The sequence below is a fragment of the Oncorhynchus keta genome, chromosome 34 (assembly GCF_023373465.1).
Source record: "Oncorhynchus keta strain PuntledgeMale-10-30-2019 chromosome 34, Oket_V2, whole genome shotgun sequence".
Classification (NCBI taxonomy): domain Eukaryota; kingdom Metazoa; phylum Chordata; class Actinopteri; order Salmoniformes; family Salmonidae; genus Oncorhynchus; species Oncorhynchus keta.
Window position 1 is genome coordinate 79,266,863 of NC_068454.1, and position 20,187 is coordinate 79,287,049.

At 49.1% G+C, this 20,187-nt stretch overlaps 1 protein-coding gene and 1 long non-coding RNA gene across 22 annotated transcripts; one reads left to right on the forward strand and one right to left on the reverse strand.

The window, feature by feature from the left end:
• Positions 1 to 2,406: 2,406 nt before the first annotated feature.
• Positions 2,407 to 18,764, reverse strand: adar (adenosine deaminase RNA specific). Of its 20 annotated transcripts, XR_008090977.1 has the most exons (19): positions 18,294 to 18,764; positions 15,403 to 17,196; positions 14,951 to 15,198; positions 14,561 to 14,750; positions 14,246 to 14,394; positions 13,484 to 13,619; positions 12,935 to 13,167; positions 12,609 to 12,765; positions 12,127 to 12,295; positions 11,898 to 11,991; positions 11,434 to 11,550; positions 8,306 to 8,433; positions 7,790 to 7,972; positions 6,077 to 6,189; positions 5,773 to 5,840; positions 4,896 to 4,963; positions 4,760 to 4,793; positions 4,361 to 4,488; positions 3,971 to 4,120 (listed from the first exon to the last, which is right to left on the reverse strand). XR_008090977.1 is itself a non-coding variant. In XM_052495220.1 (18 exons), the coding sequence occupies exons 2-18, from the start codon at positions 17,050 to 17,052 to the stop codon at positions 3,751 to 3,753; spliced, it is 4,239 nt and encodes a 1,412-aa protein (XP_052351180.1). In that variant the 5' UTR covers positions 17,053 to 17,196; positions 18,294 to 18,764; the 3' UTR covers positions 2,407 to 3,750. The 20 variants fall into 20 exon arrangements, 12 of the variants coding, with proteins under 12 accessions (XP_052351180.1, XP_052351181.1, XP_052351182.1 ...); XM_052495220.1 differs by lacking the exon at positions 5,773 to 5,840 and having other exon boundaries at positions 2,407 to 4,120; positions 4,289 to 4,488; XM_052495221.1 differs by lacking the exon at positions 4,760 to 4,793 and having other exon boundaries at positions 2,407 to 4,120; positions 4,289 to 4,488; positions 4,930 to 4,963.
• Positions 8,896 to 9,540, forward strand: LOC127915318 (uncharacterized). 2 transcript variants are annotated; one of them, XR_008090985.1, is made up of 4 exons: positions 8,896 to 8,927; positions 8,994 to 9,167; positions 9,286 to 9,357; positions 9,412 to 9,540. It is a non-coding gene; the product is annotated as an uncharacterized LOC127915318 (long non-coding RNA). The 2 variants fall into 2 exon arrangements; XR_008090986.1 differs by having other exon boundaries at positions 8,994 to 9,261; positions 9,334 to 9,441.
• Positions 18,765 to 20,187: the final 1,423 nt, after the last annotated feature.

Here is a 20,187-nt window from a genome sequence, read left to right on the forward strand (position 1 = left end):
TGACAATTCAGTTCACACAGCTTCCCAGACCTAACCTGACAATTCATTCAGTTCAGCACAGACTTCCCAGACCTAACCTGACAACATTAGTTCAACAACTCCCGGACCTAACCTGACAATTCAGTTCACACAGCTTCCCAGACCTAACCTGACAATTCAGTTCACACAGCTTCCCAGACCTAACCTGACAACATTCAGTTCACACAGCTTCCCAGACCTAACCTGACAACATTCAGTTCACACAGCTTCCCAGACCTAACCTGACAATTCAGTTCACACAGCTTCCCAGACCTAACCTGACAACATTCAGTTCACACAACTCCCGGACCTAACCTGACAATTCAGTTCACACAGCTTCCCAGACCTAACCTGACAATTCAGTTCACACAGCTTCCCAGACCTAACCTGACAACATTCAGTTCACACAGCTTCCCAGACCTAACCTGACAATTCAGTTCACACAGCTTCCCAGACCTAACCTGACAATTCAGTTCACACAGCTTCCCAGACCTAACCTGACAATTCAGTTCACACAGCTTCCCAGACCTAACCTGACAACATTCAGTTCACACAGCTTCCCAGACCTAACCTGACAATTCAGTTCACACAGCTTCCCAGACCTAACCTGACAATTCAGTTCACACAGCTTCCCAGACCTAACCTGACAACATTCAGTTCACACAGCTTCCCAGACCTAACCTGACAACATTCAGTTCACACAGCTCCCCAGACCTAACCTGACAACATTCAGTTCACACAACTCCCGGACCTAACCTGACAATTCAGTTCACACAGCTTCCCAGACCTAACCTGACAATTCAGTTCACACAGCTTCCCAGACCTAACCTGACAACATTCAGTTCACACAGCTCCCCAGACCTAGCCTGACAACATTCAGTTCACACAGCTCCCCAGACCTAGCCTGACAATTCAGTTCACACAGCTTCCCAGACCTAACCTGACAATTCAGTTCACACAGCTTCCCAGACCTAACCTGACAATTCAGTTCACACAGCTTCCCAGACCTAACCTGACAACATTCAGTTCACACAGCTCCCCAGACCTAGCCTGACAACATTCAGTTCACACAACTCCCGGACCTAACCTGACAATTCAGTTCACACAGCTTCCCAGACCTAACCTGACAACATTCAGTTCACACAGCTCCCCAGGCCTAGCCTGGCAATATTCAGTTCAGCCAGACTCACAGCTCCCCGGGCCTAGCCTGGCAATATTCAGTTCAGCCAGACTCACAGCTCCCCAGGCCTAGCAATATTCAGTTCAGCCAGACTCACAGCTCCCCGGGCCTAGCCTGGCAATATTCAGTTCAACCAGACTCACAGCTCCCCAGGCCTAGCAATATTCAGTTCAGCCAGACTCACAGCTCCCCGGGCCTAGCCTGGCAATATTCAGTTCAGCCAGACTCACAGCTCCTCAGGCCTAGCCTGGCAATATTCAGTTCAGCCAGACTCACAGCTCCCCAGGCCTAGCCTGGCAATATTCAGTTCAGCCAGACTCACAGCTCCCCAGGCCTAGCCTGGCAATATTCAGTTCAGCCAGACTCACAGCTCCTCAGGCCTAGCCTGGCAATATTCAGTTCAACCAGACTCACAGCTCCCCAGGCCTAGCCTGGCAATATTCAGTTCAGCCAGACTCACAGCTCCCCAGGCCTAGCCTGGCAATATTCAGTTCAGCCAGACTCACAGCTCCCTGGGCCTGGCAATATTCAGTTCAGCCAGACTCACAGCTCCCCAGGCCTAGCCTGGCAATATTCAGTTCAGCCAGACTCACAGCTCCCCAGGCCTAGCCTGGCAATATTCAGTTCAGCCAGACTCACAGCTCCCCAGGCCTAGCCTGGCAATATTCAGTTCAACCAGACTCACAGCTCCCCAGGCCTAGCCTGGCAATATTCAGTTCAGCCAGACTCACAGCTCCCCAGGCCTAGCCTGGCAATATTCAGTTCAGCCAGACTCACAGCTCCACAGGCCTAGCCTGGCAATATTCAGTTCAGCCAGACTCACAGCTCCCTGGGCCTGGCAATATTCAGCTGTCAGAGAATATCAACAAGACAGACACTGATGTAATGTGCCCTCACAGTCCCACTGAGGGACTGAATAACAGGTAAACACACACAGCACTCATTCCATTCACTGCATCAGTGTTGTGTAAAGAAGATCAACCCTCCACCAGACATCCTCTTTGAAAACAGTATAATCTATAACACACGCCTCTATGGAGTCCATCGCTTAAATGACCAATTACCCCTTTCTGCACAAGAGACAAACAAGACTGAAGAAACACACAAACATTCTCAAGTGTGCTGACTGTAGTGTTTATACTTGGCTAACAGTCTATTTTCACGGTTATGAGGGCTTTAGTATACATTTAAAAAAAGACAAACACACATTTCAGCTTTTACAAAGCCGGTCTTTATAATCACTTAAAACTTGACAGATTTTTCATACATAATAAAACAAAATGCTTTGTCATCCACTTGATAAAACGTTTCAAAAAAATAGTCAATAGAAAATCAATTTTAGGCATGACTTACAAAATATATACATAATATATACATATACATACACACACAGAGATATATACATACCCTACACAAACATTGTTATTGCATATACATCTGTGTATTTATGTATTTGTATGTACATGATGTATATATTGCTTCACCCTTGAATGTATTTGATCAGACTGAACTAAAACATAAAAACAAACCAGTCTTTCTCCCTGTCCGCATAAAACCTGCCGGCCACATTCTGGCCACGCTAGGAAGGACAAGAGTGCAAAGCCTTTCTTCTCTTTTTTTTTTATCACAACTACGAGTAATCACTTATCCTAACCTGAACTTTGACCCCCCCCTAACATGAATCCTAAAATGAAAACAAGTAGCTGATTTACTTGTTCTCAGCAGTTCTCAACGTCACCGTTGTCCTTTCTGACGTGGCCCTCGAGTGGCAACACCAAAAACCTCAAGAACAATAGCGATACACACCACATAGGACACAACAATAACAGAATAATTATGATCTAGGCTAGTTAGTCATCAAATCTATGTTACAGTGGAGAGTTATGGGATGGACCAGGCTGTGTGTGACCTGTAGCCATAGCATTAACACAGTGTAAAGGGGTGGGTTACTAGGTCGGGGAGTAGCTAAAAGTTACAGGGCTGGTTTATATATATAAAGTGTGATCACTACTATCCATGCTCAGGCTGATAAGTACAGATTAAACTAGTCATGCGTGATTGAATGGCTGGCTGGCGAGTAGGACAGGGTCAGGTGTAGGGTGTCTGAACTAGAGAGACAGGGCTGTGTGCGTGAGGGCAGGGAGGGTTTGTCCTGTATGCACATGTGAGGATAGTGTCCTGGGGCTACTGTTACAGTGGAGCAGTAGTGCATGCTATGCAGCTCTGAATGTCACTACATCACAGTCATCATGCTTACTAACCCCCTATTCTCCCCTCTCTTTCTATATTCTGTTGCTTTTGTGTAGCAGTAGCAACCCATTCTCTCTCTCTCCATCTCTCTTGCTGCTGTCTGACCCTCACCCCTTGTGCTGGCCTGTTGTCCCCTTCCCTCCCTCCATCTCAGTAACTCTGTCCTTTCCAATCTGTCTGACCTCTACCCCTTTCAAGAAGATCCAGTACTTGCTGTTAGCTCCTCTTTCCTCTCCTCCCTTCCCCCGTCCTCCAGGCTCATGTCCTTCCATCTCTAGCTAACCCTCCCTTCTCCCTCCTTTCTACATGGCCTGTGTGTACGCACTACTACCCCACTGGCTGCTGTTATAGTCAGTGGTTGTGCTTCCATAGCTATTGTTGTTGTTGTATCCCTGGTTGCTATTAGCAACACTTCCTGCCCCTTGGCCATCAGAGGCCGCCGCTTCGTCAAAGCTCTTCTCCTCCAATGGCTTGCCAATCCAGGCTCCGTAACCATGGCTACCGAGCGCATCGAAGAACTGCTGCTTGGCGACCTGGAAGGACATGGCGGCCATCTTGGCTTGGGCGTAAGACGGGAGAGCCAGCAGGTCCTGGCGCCCGCACTGTTGGCATAACAACCGGAATTGACGGAAGATGTTGGACTTGGAGACCCGCGACACGTCCAGTTTGGGGCTAGAGGGAAGACAAACAGGGTTTAGGAATACACAGAAGCTACTGCGCTGGGATTGAAACATTTTCAACATGTTTTTCATATGAATTAAATGCCACTACTCGATATGGAGTATAAATAGTGATCGCTATTCTACTGAAATGGGACCCTGTGTAGCCCAGGTTAACCACCTGGTGCTGCTATCTGGATGAGGGTGGATGAGGTCTGAGGGTCTGGTTCTAGTTGTGGTGCGGGGTGCGTACCCGTCCAGTTTGCCCTTGGTCCCATCCAGCACCTCCACAGTGATGTGGTCTGGCTGGCTCCAGTTCACACTGGACTCCTTGGTCTTCCCTGTGTGACGCGTGGAGTCATACACACTCACCCTGCCCACCTGAAGGGAGACAGAGATGGAGTGATGGAGAGGAGTAAAGGGAGAGGAAGAGTGTTCAATTATAGGCATTTCACTATACCCGCAATAACAGGTATAATTTGAAATTAGACTAAATAAATCCTCTCAGATGAATCAACCATTTTAAACAGAGCGGAACGCAATGTTTGTGTCTGCGTTAATGGCTATGCTGGAAGCTTGGAGCGGCTGTTTGTGTACTGTGTGTGTGTATGTGTGTACCTCGGGGTGGTTGAGTGTGTTTCTGTACGTGGACCTCGGGGTGGTTGAGTGTGTTTCTGTACGTGTACCTCGGGGTGGTTGAGTGTGTTTCTGTACGTGGACCTCGGGGTGGTTGAGTGTGTTTCTGTACGTGGACCTCGGGGTGGTTGAGTGTGTTTCTGTACGTGGACCTCGGGGTGGTTGAGTGTGTTTCTGTACGTGTACCTCGGGGTGGTTGAGTGTGTTTCTGTACGTGTACCTCGGGGTGGTTGCTGTACGTGTACCTCGGGGCGATTGAGTGTGTTTCTGTATGTGTACCTCGGGGCGGTTGAGTGTGTTTCTGTATGTGTACCTCGGGGCGGTTGAGTGTGTTTCTGTATGTGTACCTCGGGGTGGTTGAGTGTGTTTCTGTATGTGTACCTCGGGGTGGTTGAGTGTGTTTCTGTACGTGTACCTCGGGGTGGTTGAGTGTGTTTCTGTATGTGTACCTCGGGTTGGTTGAGTGTGTTTCTGTACGTGTACCTCGGGTTGGTTGAGTGTGTTTCTGTACGTGTACCTCGGGGTGGTTGCTGTACGTGTACCTCGGGGCGGTTGAGTGTGTTTCTGTATGTGTACCTCGGGGCGGTTGAGTGTGTTTCTGTATGTGTACCTCGGGGTGGTTGAGTGTGTTTCTGTATGTGTACCTCGGGGTGGTTGCGTGTGCTTCTGTGTGTGTACTGTACGTTTACCTCGGGGTGGTTGAGTGCGTTTCTGTGCGTGTACCTCGGGGTGGTTGAGTGCGTTTCTGTGCGTGTACCTCGGGGTGGTTGAGTGTGTTTCTGTATGTGTACCTCGGGGTGGTTGAGTGTGTTTCTGTGCGTGTACCTCGGGGTGGTTGAGTGCGTTTCTGTGCGTGTACCTCGGGGTGGTTGAGTGCGTTTCTGTGCGTGTACCTCGGGGTGGTTGAGTGCGTTTCTGTGCGTGTACCTCGGGGTGGTTGAGTGCGTTTCTGTACGTGTACCTCGGGGTGGTTGAGTGTGTTTCTGTACGTGTACCTCAGGGTGGTTGAGTGTGTTTCTGTACGTGTACCTCGGGGTGGTTGAGTGTGTTTCTGTACGTGTACCTCGGGGTGGTTGAGTGTGTTTCTGTACGTGTACCTCGGGGTGGTTGAGTGTGTTTCTGTACGTGTACCTCGGGGTGGTTGAGTGTGTTTCTGTACGTGTACCTCGGGGTGGTTGAGTGTGTTTCTGTACGTGTACCTCGGGGTGGTTGAGTGTGTTTCTGTACGTGTACCTCGGGGTGGTTGAGTGTGTTTCTGTACGTGTACCTCGGGGTGGTTGAGTGTGTTTCTGTACGTGTACCTCGGGGTGGTTGAGTGTTTCTGTATGTGTACCTCGGGGTGGTTGAGTGTGTAGGGAGCAGGTAGACTCTTGGAGAAGACTTCGCCGTCTCTGGCCAATCGGCAGCAGACAGCACGTGTCAGGTGGCCATGGCTGTACAGGTAGCCTGGAAGGACAAATATAAGAGACAAGGACAGGAAAAACAAAACAGAAGATAGAGAGGAGGGGGTACGAGAGAGGAGGGGGGGGCGAGACAGAGGGGGCAGAGAGTGACAGGGAAAGAAAAAGGGAGAGAAAGAATGACAAGAGTGTGTGAGTCAGTGTATTTCCATGTTAACAAGGCTGATCACATCATAGAGTACTCAGTATAATCAAGGAGAGGTGAGTAAAGAGATGGATGTCTGAGGGGGTCAGTCAGGGACTGTCTGGGTGGATAGTTATCCGGTCATGACTCCTACAGTATAAGGACAGAGTCAGTCAGGGACTGTCTGGGTGGATAGTTATACTGTAGGAGTCATGACCAGCTAAGGACAGAGTCAGTCAGGGACTGTCTGGGTGGATAGTTAGCTGGTCGTGATTCCTACAGTATAAGGACAGGGACTGTCTGGGTGGATAGTTATCTGGTCATGACTCCTACAGTATAAGGACAGTGACTGTCTGGGTGGATAGTTAGCTGGTCATGATTCCTACAGTATAAGGACAGTGACTGTCTGGGTGGATAGTTAGCTGGTCATGACTCCTACAGTATCAGGACAGAGTCAGTCAGGGACTATCTGGGTGGATAGTTAGCTGGTCATGACTCCTACAGTATAAGGACAGTGACTGTCTGGGTGGATAGTTAGCTGGTCATGACTCCTACAATATAAGGACAGGGACTGTCTGGGTGGATAGTTAGCTGGTCATGACTCCTACAATATAAGGACAGGGACTGTCTGGGTGGATAGTTAGCTGGTCATGATTCCTACAGTATAAGGACATTGTCAGCCAGGGACTGTCTGGGTGGATAGTTAGCTGGTCATGATTCCTACAGTATAAGGACAGAGTCAGTCAGGGACTGTCTGGGTGGATAGTTAGCTGGTCGTGATTCCTACAGTATAAGGACAGGGACTGTCTGGGTGGATAGTTAGCTGGTCATGACTCCTACAGTATAAGGACAGGGACTGTCTGGGTGGATAGTTAGCTGGTCATGACTCCTACAGTATAAGGACAGGGACTGTCTGGGTGGATAGTTATCTGGTCATGACTCCTACAGTATAAGGACAGGGACTGTCTGGGTGGATAGTTAGCTGGTCATGACTCCTACAGTATAAGGACAGGGACTGTCTGGGTGGATAGTCAGCTGGTCATGACTCCTACAGTATAAGGACAGTATAAGGACATTGTCAGCCAGGGACTGTCTGGGTGGATAGTCAGCTGGTCATGACTCCTACAGTATAAGGACAGGGACTGTCTGGGTGGATAGTTAGCTGGTCATGACTCCTACAGTATAAGGACAGGGACTGTCTGGGTGGATAGTTATACTGTAGCAGTCATGACCAGCTAAGAACAATGTAGTTTGGGATTGAGATGTTGTCTACTTATGAGTGGAGTTTTTTTAAACATGGCTAAAGCCAATGGTGACCGTTAATCCCCCCTTACTCCCACACTCAATCTATCCTCCCTCACTTTTTTTCAAATCAAACCTCCCTCAAATGTTTACTGTCCCCTCCCTCATCTCTTCTCTCCTTCCCCCAATCTCCCTCTATGTGCTATCGTTCCGTCCTCACCCAGGGTGATTGAAGCCAGGTAGATAGGATGGAGGAAGTGGGAGAGCAGGGCTCCCTGCAGTCCCAGGACGTTCCAGCGAAGGATCTTGTCGCTACAGCTCATGGTCCTCAGACGCTCGCCGTGCTGGATGCCGTCCCAGGTGGGCACGATGGTCGATGACTCTACCGGGATGGTGCCCTCACCTACACATGGCACAAACACCCTTGAGGCATACTTTTGACTCCAAAGACAAAGCCATGCAGTATGAGGAATAGGGTGTATGAGAGAGCCAGTGGTACACTAGAATCACACAGTCCATGCTCTAGACTGGAACATTCAAATCCGTTGGGATATTTGTCCTTTCTACCAGATGTGTTTGTGGCAGCAGCAGCAAATGAGGTGTGAATGTGTAGTCATGCTCTGTTTGGCCTGCAGAGAAGAGAGTTAAGCAACATGGTGGCTCTATGTGCTTGTCCTCAGTAACAGAGGGGGTCCTCATGGAACGGTGCTGCAGATGGCATCTGGCTGTAACTCACCATTCTCCACCTTGGTGCGCAGCTTGCCCTGCTTGGCGTTCTCAAACAGGGGCTGGTGGCCCTGGCCGTCCCCCGCGTCCTCGCTGCACGACTTATCAAACAACGCCCCGTCTCCGCACGGAGCAGTACTGGGGGAGAGGTAGAGCGAGAGAGAGGAAGAGGTAGAGCGAGAGAGAGGAAGAGGTAGAGCGCGAGAGAGGAAGGGGTAGAGCGCGAGAGAGGAAGAGGTAGAGCGCGAGAGAGGAAGAGGTAGAGCGCGAGGGGGTAAGGGGTAGAGCGCGAGGGGGTAAGGGGTAGAGCGCGAGGGGGTAAGGGGTAGAGCGCGAGGGGGTAAGGGGTAGAGCGCGAGGGGGTAAGGGGTAGAGCGCGAGGGGGTAAGGGGTAGAGCGCGAGGGGGTAAGGGGTAGAGCGCGAGGGGGTAAGGGGTAGAGCGCGAGGGGGGGTAAGGGGTAGAGCGCGAGGGGGTAAGGGGTAGAGCGCGAGGGGGTAAGGGGTAGAGCGCGAGGGGTAAGGGGTAGAGCGCGAGGGGGTAAGGGGTAGAGCGCGAGGGGGAAGAGGTAGAGCGCGAGGGGGTAAGAGGTAGAGCGCGAGGGGGAAGAGGTAGAGCGCGAGAGGGGAAGAGGTAGAGCGCGAGGGGGGGAGAGGTAGAGCGCGAGGGGGGGAAGAGGTAGAGCGCGAGGGGGAAGAGGTAGAGCGCGGGGGGGGAAGAGGTAGAGCGCGAGAGGGGAAGAGGTAGAGCGCGAGAGGGGAAGAGGTAGAGCGCGAGAGGGGAAGAGGTAGAGCGCAAGAGCGGTAGGGCGCGAGAGCCGTAGGGCGCACGAGAGAGCGAGAGGTAGAGTGAGAGAGGTAGGGCGCGAGAGCGGTAGAGCGCGAGAGAGGTAGAGCGGTAGGGCGCGAGAGCCGTAGGGCGCACGAGAGAGCGAGAGGTAGAGTGAGAGAGGTAGGGCGCGAGAGCGGTAGAGCGGTAGAGCGCGAGAGAGGTAGAGCGCGAGAGAGGTAGAGCGCGAGAGAGGTAGAGCGCGAGAGAGGTAGAGCGCGAGAGAGGTAGAGCGGTAGGGCGCGAGAGCCGTAGGGCGCACGAGAGAGCGAGAGGTAGAGTGAGAGAGGTAGGGCGCGAGAGAGGTAGGGTGCGAGAGGGGAAGGGCACACGATAGAGAGCGAGAGAGCGAGGGAGAGGTAGAGAGGTAGAGGTAGAGCGAGAGAGGTAGAGGTAGAGAGGGAGATATACAGTGGGGCAAAAAAGTATTTAGTCAGCCACCAATTGTGCAAGTTCTCCCACTTATAAAGATGAGAAAGGCCTGTAATTTTCATCATAGGTACACTTCAACTATGACAGACAAAATGAGAAAAGAAATCCAGAAAATCACATTGTAGGATTTTTAATGAATTTATGGTCACCTACAAACAAGCAAGATTTCTGGCTCTCACAGACCTTCTTCAAGAGGCGCCTTTGTCCTCCACTCGTTACCTGTATTAATGGCACCTGTTTGAACTTGTTATCAGTATAAAAGACACCTGTCCTCAACCTCAAACAGTCACACTCCAAACTCCACTATGGCCAAGACCAAATAGCTATCAAAGGACACCAGAAACAAAATTGTAGACCTGCACCAGGCTGGGAAGACTGAATCTGCAATAGGTAAGCAGCTTGGTTTGAAGAAATCAACTGTGGGAGCAATTATTAGGAAATGAAAGACATACAAGACCACTGATAATCTCCCTCGATCTGGGGCTCCACGCAAGATCTCACCCCGTGGGGTCAAAATGATCACAAGAACGGTGAGCAAAAATCCCAGAACCACACCTAGTAAATGACCTGCAGAGAGCTGGGACCAAAGTAACAAAGCCTACCATCAGTAACACACTACGCCGCCAGGGACTCAAATCCTGCAGTGCCAGACGTGTCCCCCTGCTTAAGCCAGTACATGTCCAGGCCCATCTGAAGTTTGCTAGAGAGCATTTGGATGATCCAGAAGAAGATTGGGAGATTGTCATATGGTCAGATGAAACCAAAATATAACTTTTTGGTAAAAACTCAACTCGTTGTGTTTGGAGGACAAAGAATGCTGAGTTGCATCCAAAGAACACCATACCTACTGTGAAGCATGGGGGTGGAAACATCATGCTTTGGGGCTGTTTTTCTGCAAAGGGACCAGGACGACTGATCCGTGTAAAGGAAAGAATGAATGGGGCCATGTATCGTGAGATTTTGAGTGAAAACCTCCTTCCACCAGCAAGGGCATTGAAGATAAAACGTGGCTGGGTCTTTCAGCATGACAATGATCCCAAACACACCGCCGGGCAACGAAGGAGTGACTTCGTAAGAAGCATTTCAAGGTCCTGGAGTGGCCTAGCCAGTCTCCAGATCTCAACCCCATAGAAAATCTTTGGAGGGAGTTGAAAGTCTGTGTTGCCCAGCCCCAAAACCTCACTGCTCTAGAGGAGATCCGCATGGAGGAATGGGCCAAAATACCAGCAACAGTGTGTGAAAACCTTGTGAAGACTTACAGAAAACATTTGACCTCTGTTATATACCCGTTGTTGGCAATGACAAAGTATTGAGAAACTTTTGTTATTGACCAAATACTTATTTTCCACCATAATTTGCAAATAAATTCATAAAAAAATCCTACAATGTGATTTTCTGGATTTTTTTTCTAGTTTTGTCTGTCATAGTTGAAGTGTACCTATGATGAAAATGACAGGCCTCTCATCTTTTTAAGTGGGAGAACTTGCACAATTGGTGGCTGACTAAATACTTTTTGCCCCACTGTATATTGCACCTTTATCTTTTCTACATACTTTATATCTGGTTTAAGCCTTCAGTTTACATTGACAACGTTTTTCCACCCCAGAAATCATTATCTAAACATTACATTTTTTTTTTACTGTTTTGACATACGTGGCCCGAAAACACTTAAGCGGCCCGCCCAAGACTTTTCTATGCAGGTAAAAAATGCTGGCTTCGCAAACTCCTAGAACAACATGTGTGTGGGGGTGGGTTGGTGGCCCAGTTGAGTTCCAGGGCACAGAAGGAAAGGGGAGAGAAGACAGAAGACAGGTGGAGAAGAATGAGCCATGGGGTGAAGGGTCAAAAAGCGAGGAAGAGACATCCTCCGTAGGCCCACCTGATATAGAGGTGGAAGGTGGTGTCAGGTTTGATCCGGAGCTTGTTCTCCTCAGCTGGCTCGAATATGCTGTCCTCTGATCCTTCACAGTGCTTCAGCAACTCAGCATATAGAAACCTGGAGGGGGAGGTAGAATCCATATTTGAGTGATTCAGATCAGTGAAAGTGTCCGGGATCCAACACACAAATAAAGGGAGACTGGTGGAGAAACAGAGGATCTGGTAAGTGGCATTAATACACTCTAAACTAACCAAATGGACTCCACAGTCACATTAACACACATCATAGTCTGTAATGACTTCCCAGCTGACATATGACACCCTGTAGAGGGAGAAAGGGAGGTTTCAGAAAGGCAGGGAGAGTATCTATAAAGGAATCAAAACGAAGAGCAAAGGAGGAAGGGGAAAATACTGGTTATATAAAAGGACAGAATGGAAGACAAATAAGCAGCAGTAACTTCCTACCTGATAAACCCTCTCCTGGAGATGATTTCTGCGTGGCAGTCATTAACGGTGTCCCCTTTAAGACTCAGCTCCTCCCCTTTAACACAGCGATTTCCTGAAGAGAAAAACAAACAAAAATACATGTATTTTATCTCAAAAGGTTGAGACAAAAATCATTCCAAAAGGCTTGTTATTATTTTCTTGCGCGTACGTACACACACACACACACACACACACACACACAAGGTACCTGTTCCCAGACTGACCACGGTCCCCAGCCCTTCCCCCCTCTTCATGACGATGGTAGCGAGGATCTTCCTTCCCAGAAGACTGTGCTGTATGCGTGTGGTGAGGGCGTTGAAGCGCTGGTGACTCAACATGGCGATCTGGTCATGGATTGTCCCACCACTCAGTGGCAGCTAGAGACAGAAACAATAACCGGTTATGAACGGCCCACCAGTCACAGAAGTAGGTTATAGCAGAATCATAGTATTAACAGTGTATTCATAGTATAGCAGGCATTCTTCAACTTTTTCAGCTCCAGACCCAATGAGAAAATCACTGTCCTCCCGAGACCCAAAATCACCTACCAGCAACCCAAATGAAGAGGAAATAGTGTATGATTCTAGGTGCAGTCTCCTCACTCCCGACCCACCTCTAACACACCCAAAGCCCACTGTGGGTCCTGACCCAGAGTTTTAAAAAGTAGTATAGTAAGAGAGGTAAACTGACCTCTGCAGGGGTTAGTTCCCCGGTGCGGGCAGCCTTCTCTGCCTCTCCAATCAGAACCCTCAGAGCTGCATCAGCTGCTTCCTGTTTCCCTTGCTTCTTATTGGAAGCACAGACAGGAGGGAACCAGCGACCCCCTAGTTTAGCCTGGTAGGTAAACCTGAGAGAGAGGGGAGTTAAGCATCCATGTTTGCACAGCCGCGTTTTACAATATTGAACCGTTGGCTTTCATAGTGTTTTATATGTCACAATGGACCGCCGGACTACCGCAGCTCTGCAGCTGTGGACTCTGAATTACACTTAGTGTGTATGTTCGTGTGTGTACTGACTTGGGCTCGTGCGGTGGTCCTGACTGCCCAACCAGTCGTATCTCTGCAGCGAAGCCCCTGGCCCGGGCGTACTCCAGCAGACCTGACACAGCGTTGTTGTTTAGGTGGCTGATGAGGTCACCAACCCCCGCCTCGTGGGCAGAACGCAGCTCCTCCTCTGTCAGCGGGGGCAGGGAGGGGCAAGCGGGCATGAAGCCCCCTTCATCACCAGACAGACACAGGGGAAACTGGGGCTGGAGAGGATGGGGTAATGGAGAGCGAGGGAGGGAGGAGAAGAGAGATAAGGCAGTGAAAAGACAGAGGAAAGGAGGTGGGAAGAGAGGGAAGAGTGATCTTAGTGTTCGGAGGATCTTTTCTTAGAATTACAACCTGGAGGCACAATGAGAGAAGTCCACATGCCGGGGTCTTATGACATTCTGTCAGTCCATAGCTAAACAGCTAGCTAGCTTGACAAGCCTAAATCCTAAATAGATGGGGTAGTGTTTATTTCAGGGAACCATCCATTTAGTTGAAACATCTTTCAGTCCCATGTTTGGCTCCTTTACTCACCTTGTTGAGCTGCAGTCTCCCGTCGGCCATTAACTCCTTGACTGCCTCCTCTGCAGCCAGCTGCCTGGCAGCCTTCTTACTGGGGGCTGAGCTCTCAGCACACAGGCTTTCCCCGATCTTCACCCTGAACATGAACCTGAGGAGGGAGCAGAGACTAACTTATACATCCTAAACATACATTGGTGAGAGAGGTAAGAGGACCACATGGGGGCATCAGGGTAGAGCTGTGAATCTCCTTCACAGAGACTACAGCACTCGGGAAGAGGAGGGGAAGAGAGGGACAAAGATGGTCACACTTCCCAGTATCAGATTACTGCGGGACAGTACAGTAGGTGCCATGGGGAAGGTTATATGCAGAGAGAGACAGAGGTGCTGTTGTATCATTCAGTCAGCAGACTGCTGCAGTATGAAAGTCATACAGGACACAAATAACTGCTCCCAAGGGAGAGAAAGAGAGGTGAGGGCAGGCCCACCTTTCCTGATTGATTTATGTATAGAAGAGAGAACCAGGGAGAGAAAAATTAGAAGCAGGGTTGGGCTCAATTCTAATTGAAGTCTCTCAATTCAGGAAGTGATTTGAATTTAAATTCAAAAATGGAAAACTTGAAATAAATAGCTTCTCCTTTTCATTTTATTGAGAAATCATTGAAAAAGGATGCTATTTTTTCAATTATTGAATTGGAATGTCAGTTTATTTCCTAAATTGACTGACTTCATTTGGAATTGACCCCATCCCTGATGAGGATGTAGACAGATGGATACCGTGGGTCGTGAGGTGGGCCCTCCTGTCCAGTGTTGATGAACTCGATGGGGTTTCCAGTGCGCTGACTGTACTCCATCAGCATGGACACGGGGTTCTTACCCCCCGGCAGGGAACGGGACAGGGCCTGGGGTGGACCCTCCACCACCTCCTGACAGAGAGGGAGAGCGAGACAGTGAGGGAGAGAGCAGAGAGTTAGAAAAGGATTGGGGGGAAAAACAGACATAAATCTTTGGCCTTTACAACACAATCAAGCACAACAGAGGACATTGATTATTACTAACCTCCACACACACACGAACACACTTCAGACTTACAGGGACGTCAGAGGTGGGGTCCATGGCCTGGTCCACCCCTGCAGTGAGCCCCTCCTCGGCCCCTCCCCCCTCTATCTCACGCAGCAGAATCCTCAGGGTTGCTGCGGCAGCATCTTTCTTAGCCACCTTTTTATTAGATGCCTCAGCAACAGGAAACAACCTGCCGTCCAGCATGACCTGCATACGGAATCTGAGAGGGAGAAAAATACAAGGGACTGAGAGGTAGCGAGAAAGAGCAGGGACAACACATTTTTTGATATTTCTTCGTCACACTTTCTCTTGCATTTAAAAAAAAATAAATGAATTTGCTAATTCAATCAGCTGGTTCTCTCTTAGACATACCAGCAATGGCCAACCATGATTGGTTGGGAACACTATGCCATCACTGACCTGGGGTCATGTGAGGGCCCTGATTGGTCGAGGAGCAGGAACTCGCAATTGTGTCCCTGGTACTGGGCAAACTCCATCAGGCCGCTGACGGGGTTCTTGGCCCTCACCTCCTGAAGTTTGGCACGGAGGTTCTGAGGTGGGGGCGCTGCCAGGGAGACTGCTACTGTGCCCCCTCCATCCCGGCTGATGGCGTTGAGGAATTCGGGGATATCGTCGGTCGCCCACTGCCCTCCGTTCGACTCGTCCTCCTGATAGAGGGATGAAGAGGAGGAAGTAGGTGAGGAAAGAAAGAAGTGGAGCAGGGTTACTAGGGTAACTGCTGCACTCCTCCTCCCCTTCCAACTCTTCGTAGGAGACGGGCTCCAAGTGAGCGAGGGGGTCTCCCAAATTCAGGAAGACGTCAATGAATTCCCCAACCGAACCCCCCTCGCTGTGTGAGAGTGTCCACCTACCGCCTCAGCGCTGGCCTCTAGACACTCCAATCCGGGTGGCACCGCCTGGAATCCGGACCCCATTCCTTCGACCTTTGCAGGGGCGCTGCGCTCGGCCTTGAGGCTCCTCTCCATCCTCTCCCTGCGATGGACAGATAGCTCCCAGATGTGAGGGGTCACCTCTGCGTTGCGGCTCACGTCACCCTGCTTCTCCATGGCGTACAGGGTGGGGTTGACCTGCTTGGCGCCCCTCAGGCCCAGGTTCTTGGAGATCACCAGGGCCGTGGCCTCCCCTGCCTCCAGCAGATACTGCAGGATCAACTCCTTCTGATTACTGCCGCAGTCCGCCATGTCGCTCTCGTCAAGGTCTAGGTCAAGCTCTTCGTTACTGCTGCTGTTGATACTGGGTTGTTGGGTTTGGGACTGGGAATGTTGCCGATAGGACTCAGATGGTTCTGAGGAAGAGGAGTGTGAATCAGATTCTACGTAGTAATCTTCTTCTTTGTCGCCCTCAGGACCATGCGCTTCAATTTGCTGGATCTCAGCCTCGATGACAACGTCCTCCTCCTTCACAGACAGGAAGTGAGAGCAATCTTCTTCTGAAGGACTTTCCTGTGACTCCACAGAATGTTCCCTCGGTTGGGAACGTGGGCTTTCCGGATCAGAATCTCTACTTTCCGGTTCTACCTGTGGTTCTACGTAGACAGTCCACTCTGGAGGACTTTCACCGTGTTTTGAAGCTTTCTTATCACGCTCAAGACCGTAAAGGGCCTGGTTGATAAACTTTTTGGGCAACCGCAGCGTTTTCGCCAAACACTTTGCTTGTAGCTTCTCACCGGGACTCAAATCTGCCAAGGCTTGCAAAACTTGCTCTCGGATGTCGGGTGGCTGAAATGTAGGGACACTCTTGTTGTTTGAATTATTACTACTACAAACAGAAGCTTTGTCAAAGCTGTCGCCTCGGTCAACTCTTCCTCTGTAGGACCTCTCTCTGTCTAAGGATAAACTCTGAAAGCCTTCTGAGAAAGACGGCCTGTCAGCACAGTCTGCATGAAGGCTCCACTGTCTGTTGAAGCCTTGCTTTTGGGTTGAAGTCTGCTTCTGGTTCCAGAATCTAGGGCCGGTTGGTCCTCTAGGGGGTCCCTGACTGGGCGGGTACCTGAAGTCCCTACCGTTCCCTCTGCCTCGCTCGCTGCCGTATCCCCCTCTCCCCCTAGAGCTGTTTTGGGAGTACCTGCTGTACCCTGCCTGGGTCTGGTTCGATTCGTTATAGAGTCCGTTCGGTCCCCCTCGACCCAAGCTCTGCACCCCTCCTCTGGGGCTCACCCTAAACTGGGGAGCCTCAGTGTTCTGTCCCCTCAGGAAGTGGACCTGCTGCTGCCTGAAGGAGTTAGGACCACTGGGACAAGAGCTCTGCTGACTCAGGCCTGGGCTGTGACCGGGTGGGGGAGGGACAGAGGGGTAGAGAGGCTGAGAGTGGGCACTGGGTGGTACTAGAGGGGGAACTGGGCCCAGGTATGAATGGACGTTTGGGTGTGGGGCCTGTTGCGGGGGGGCTCTGGGGTGAAATCCCAGGGGTCCAGCTCTGTAGTATTGTTGCTTCGCCTGCAGTTGGGGGAGAGGGGGTCGGTGGTAATGCTCTATGGGGGGCCCTCCTCGTCCTCTGCTCATAGCGCAGGGGGCAGGTTGAGGGGGGACCAGGGCCGCCTATTACGCAGCAGATAGGAGGATGTGTCTCTGTGTTGGATACTGATGCAACAACACAGTCTGGCAGAACAGCCGGGTGGGCGATGATCGCAAAGTGGCAGTCAGCACCTGAGAGACAGGACGAGATGGGTGTGAGCGAAAGCAAAAGTGAATGAGTGGGTGAGGAAAAGAGCCATGAAATAAAAAATAAAGAGCCAACTATAAAGCAATATGAAGAAGAAACCAGGGACATAAGACTGGTCAAAATCTAGTGGAAAATCCTGATGGAAATGGAAAAAGGGCAGGAGAAAAACAGTGTAGATCAAAGGGCTTATGACAAATAACATACATATATATATATACATATATATATATACACATATACATATATATATATATATATTACACACAGTCTCACTGTACTCCATCCTGTCTCCAATACAGCCCCAGTGTCACATGCTGTTGGACCCAATTGGCCACAAGGAGATCCATGTATAAAAGGTCAGAAATGTATAATTCATGGTTGTGGCTTCACTGTGTTAGTTCTGGTTTAACAGATGATTTGCAGCTTCACATAGGAAGTGAGAGTGAGGCAGAAGGAAAGAAAAGATTCAAGGTGGTCAGTGAAGGACAGGAGTTGCTGCACTAACTTTTGACAGACTTGGCTAAACGACCACAGGAAGACACTCAACCCTGCTCCTCAGATTTCAGCCCTGCCAGGCATGGTGCTAGCCAACATAAACTTCTGTCATGCTGCTCCCGAAACGATCGCTATGAATGCCACCATATTAATAATATAACCACGAGCAGGATGGAGTTATTTCACTGCAATGTTAACGAACAGCAGCAGCAGCAGCAGCGCTGGGTCAGGTGACCCGGGTCAAAGCGGGATCTGGCTGACCTTAATGCCAGCCGGCAACAGACGGTCAAAATAACAACCCAGCATGGCTCAACTTCAGTTGCCTCTGCTGCTTCCATGGGCAATATGAATATACAGAACTGCGCATTAAATATTAGGACGTCTTTGGCCCATGGACCAGACAGACATTGTTTGGCCTTGTTTTCGGTATGTTCCCGTTCCTGGATTATTGATGAGTCATTTCTATTTGAATTACAGAATTGGAGTATACGCCCTGGCCCTGGTCAACAAAACAAATTCATGCTTAGTGGTTTGCATAAACGATTCGATGACAGTAGAAAGACATAAACTAATTCAATGAACGTACCTGAAAGTTCGCGGGATAAAACACAGGGTTACTACCTCACCACCTGGCCTGAAGGCAGCAGAAAGGAGAGTAGGTTTCAGTCACTTTTGAAAGGCAGAGATCTTGAAGTCTGCGGGCGCGCTGCCGGGGTCAGAAGTTGACTACACTTCATACAGTCTAGATATAAACAGTTACGTTCTATCAAAACACAAAACTAATTCAACCACTTGGCTATATTTCTCAAAATTATATGTATTTTACCACCCCCCCCAAAAAAACGTTTTTGTTGTATTTTTTTAACATACCGCACGAGCGCTTCTCAATTTCAAAGAGACATCTAGCACCCCTACCATTCAATATACTTTATACCAGACGTTACAATGTGAAATGATGGATAGGCCTATTAAAAACGCATATAAAGTCTGTATTTACAGTTTCTTAACACGAGAAATAGCACGAAAGGGCAGAATAGTTTCGTTTTCCTTTCTCTAGACACGCTCTGTAGCCAGTCGGTGAGTCACGTGATGCAATAGTTCCTATCATAGGTTTCACTAGCTAGAGTAAGGATGTAGCCAAAACTGGTGCAAACTCAAGGTACCAAGGCCTAGGCTGTTTGAATACATCATTTACATTTACATTTAAGTAATTTAGCAGACGCTCTTATCCAGAGCGACTTACAAATTGGTCACAAATGTATTTTTCTCACAACATGTGGATATTAAAATATAATTTTGTCAAATAATAATAAAAAAGAATCGGTCCCTGTCATGTGAATGAAAACGCGCCGTAGTGTTATGTCAAACAGGATGTATTTCTTGTTAGAGGATACAGTATATTGATTGAAATGCGAAGGCAATCGTTTTTTATATTTATTATCCAGTAAGCCAATATTTATTATACAATGCATCCCCTCTAGGCACAGACAATTACATTACATTTTAGAAAATAGCAATCTGGACAAGAAAATCTTCAGAAATTACGTCTAAAACTCCAAAACATTCACCCCCCCCCTCCTAAAAAAATTAAATATGATAATTCAAATTCGCCTCTTAGTTGTCATGTCTCACAGCTGCTGTTGCGTGAAACTATTGTTGTGACAAAAACACCATAACAGTTTAATATAGCTAGTGGCCACTGTACCCAGATATTGGTACTTTCAAGACAACTGGGAACTCGGGGGTAAAATAACGAGGTCAAAGCATGACGTCAGTAATCTTGAGGTCGGAGCTCTAGAAAGATGCCCGTGTTTCCGACTTGGATGAACGTCCAAAACAATTATTTTCCCAGGCGGAGCTCGTTTTCCCCCCGGGTTCCCAGTTCTCTGAACGCACTGAGGTATGAGATTTCAGACTTCCCAGTTGTTTTGAACGCAGCATCAAACCCAATTCCATCACGCAAGGGATACGCATGCATACAATGGGCAATCAAACACCGCCAAGCGAGAGCGTCTCTGGCGCGGTTGAAAAAGTAACAAAACCTAACTAATAATCACTGCTGCCATCAGCTTGAGTGTGGAATTAAGGACGCCACTGAATAACCATCCCAGGTTCATTTTGTCATGGGATGGTTCTGATGCACACCATTTTCAATCCCCCCAGTCAAAGTGAACCCCGCACAACTAGTTAGCTAGGTGGACAGGAGGAGGATCAACTATCAGTGTGCAATTTCATCCCGCCTCCGACCCCCAAAGCTGTCTGTCGCTGGATGAACATAGGATCCAATTGGTCATTTTACAGTCGTTTTTTAGTAAATCTCCCTTAATCCTCAATTCCCTTTTTACAGGCGTTTATCCCTTGACTGAAGTCCTCCATGAGTATAACCTGAAATTAGCTACGAGGCAAGCCATCTTGGTTAACTGACACTACACATTGAATACCCTGGTAAATATTTTATTTCTCTCAGCAACCTGCTAGCA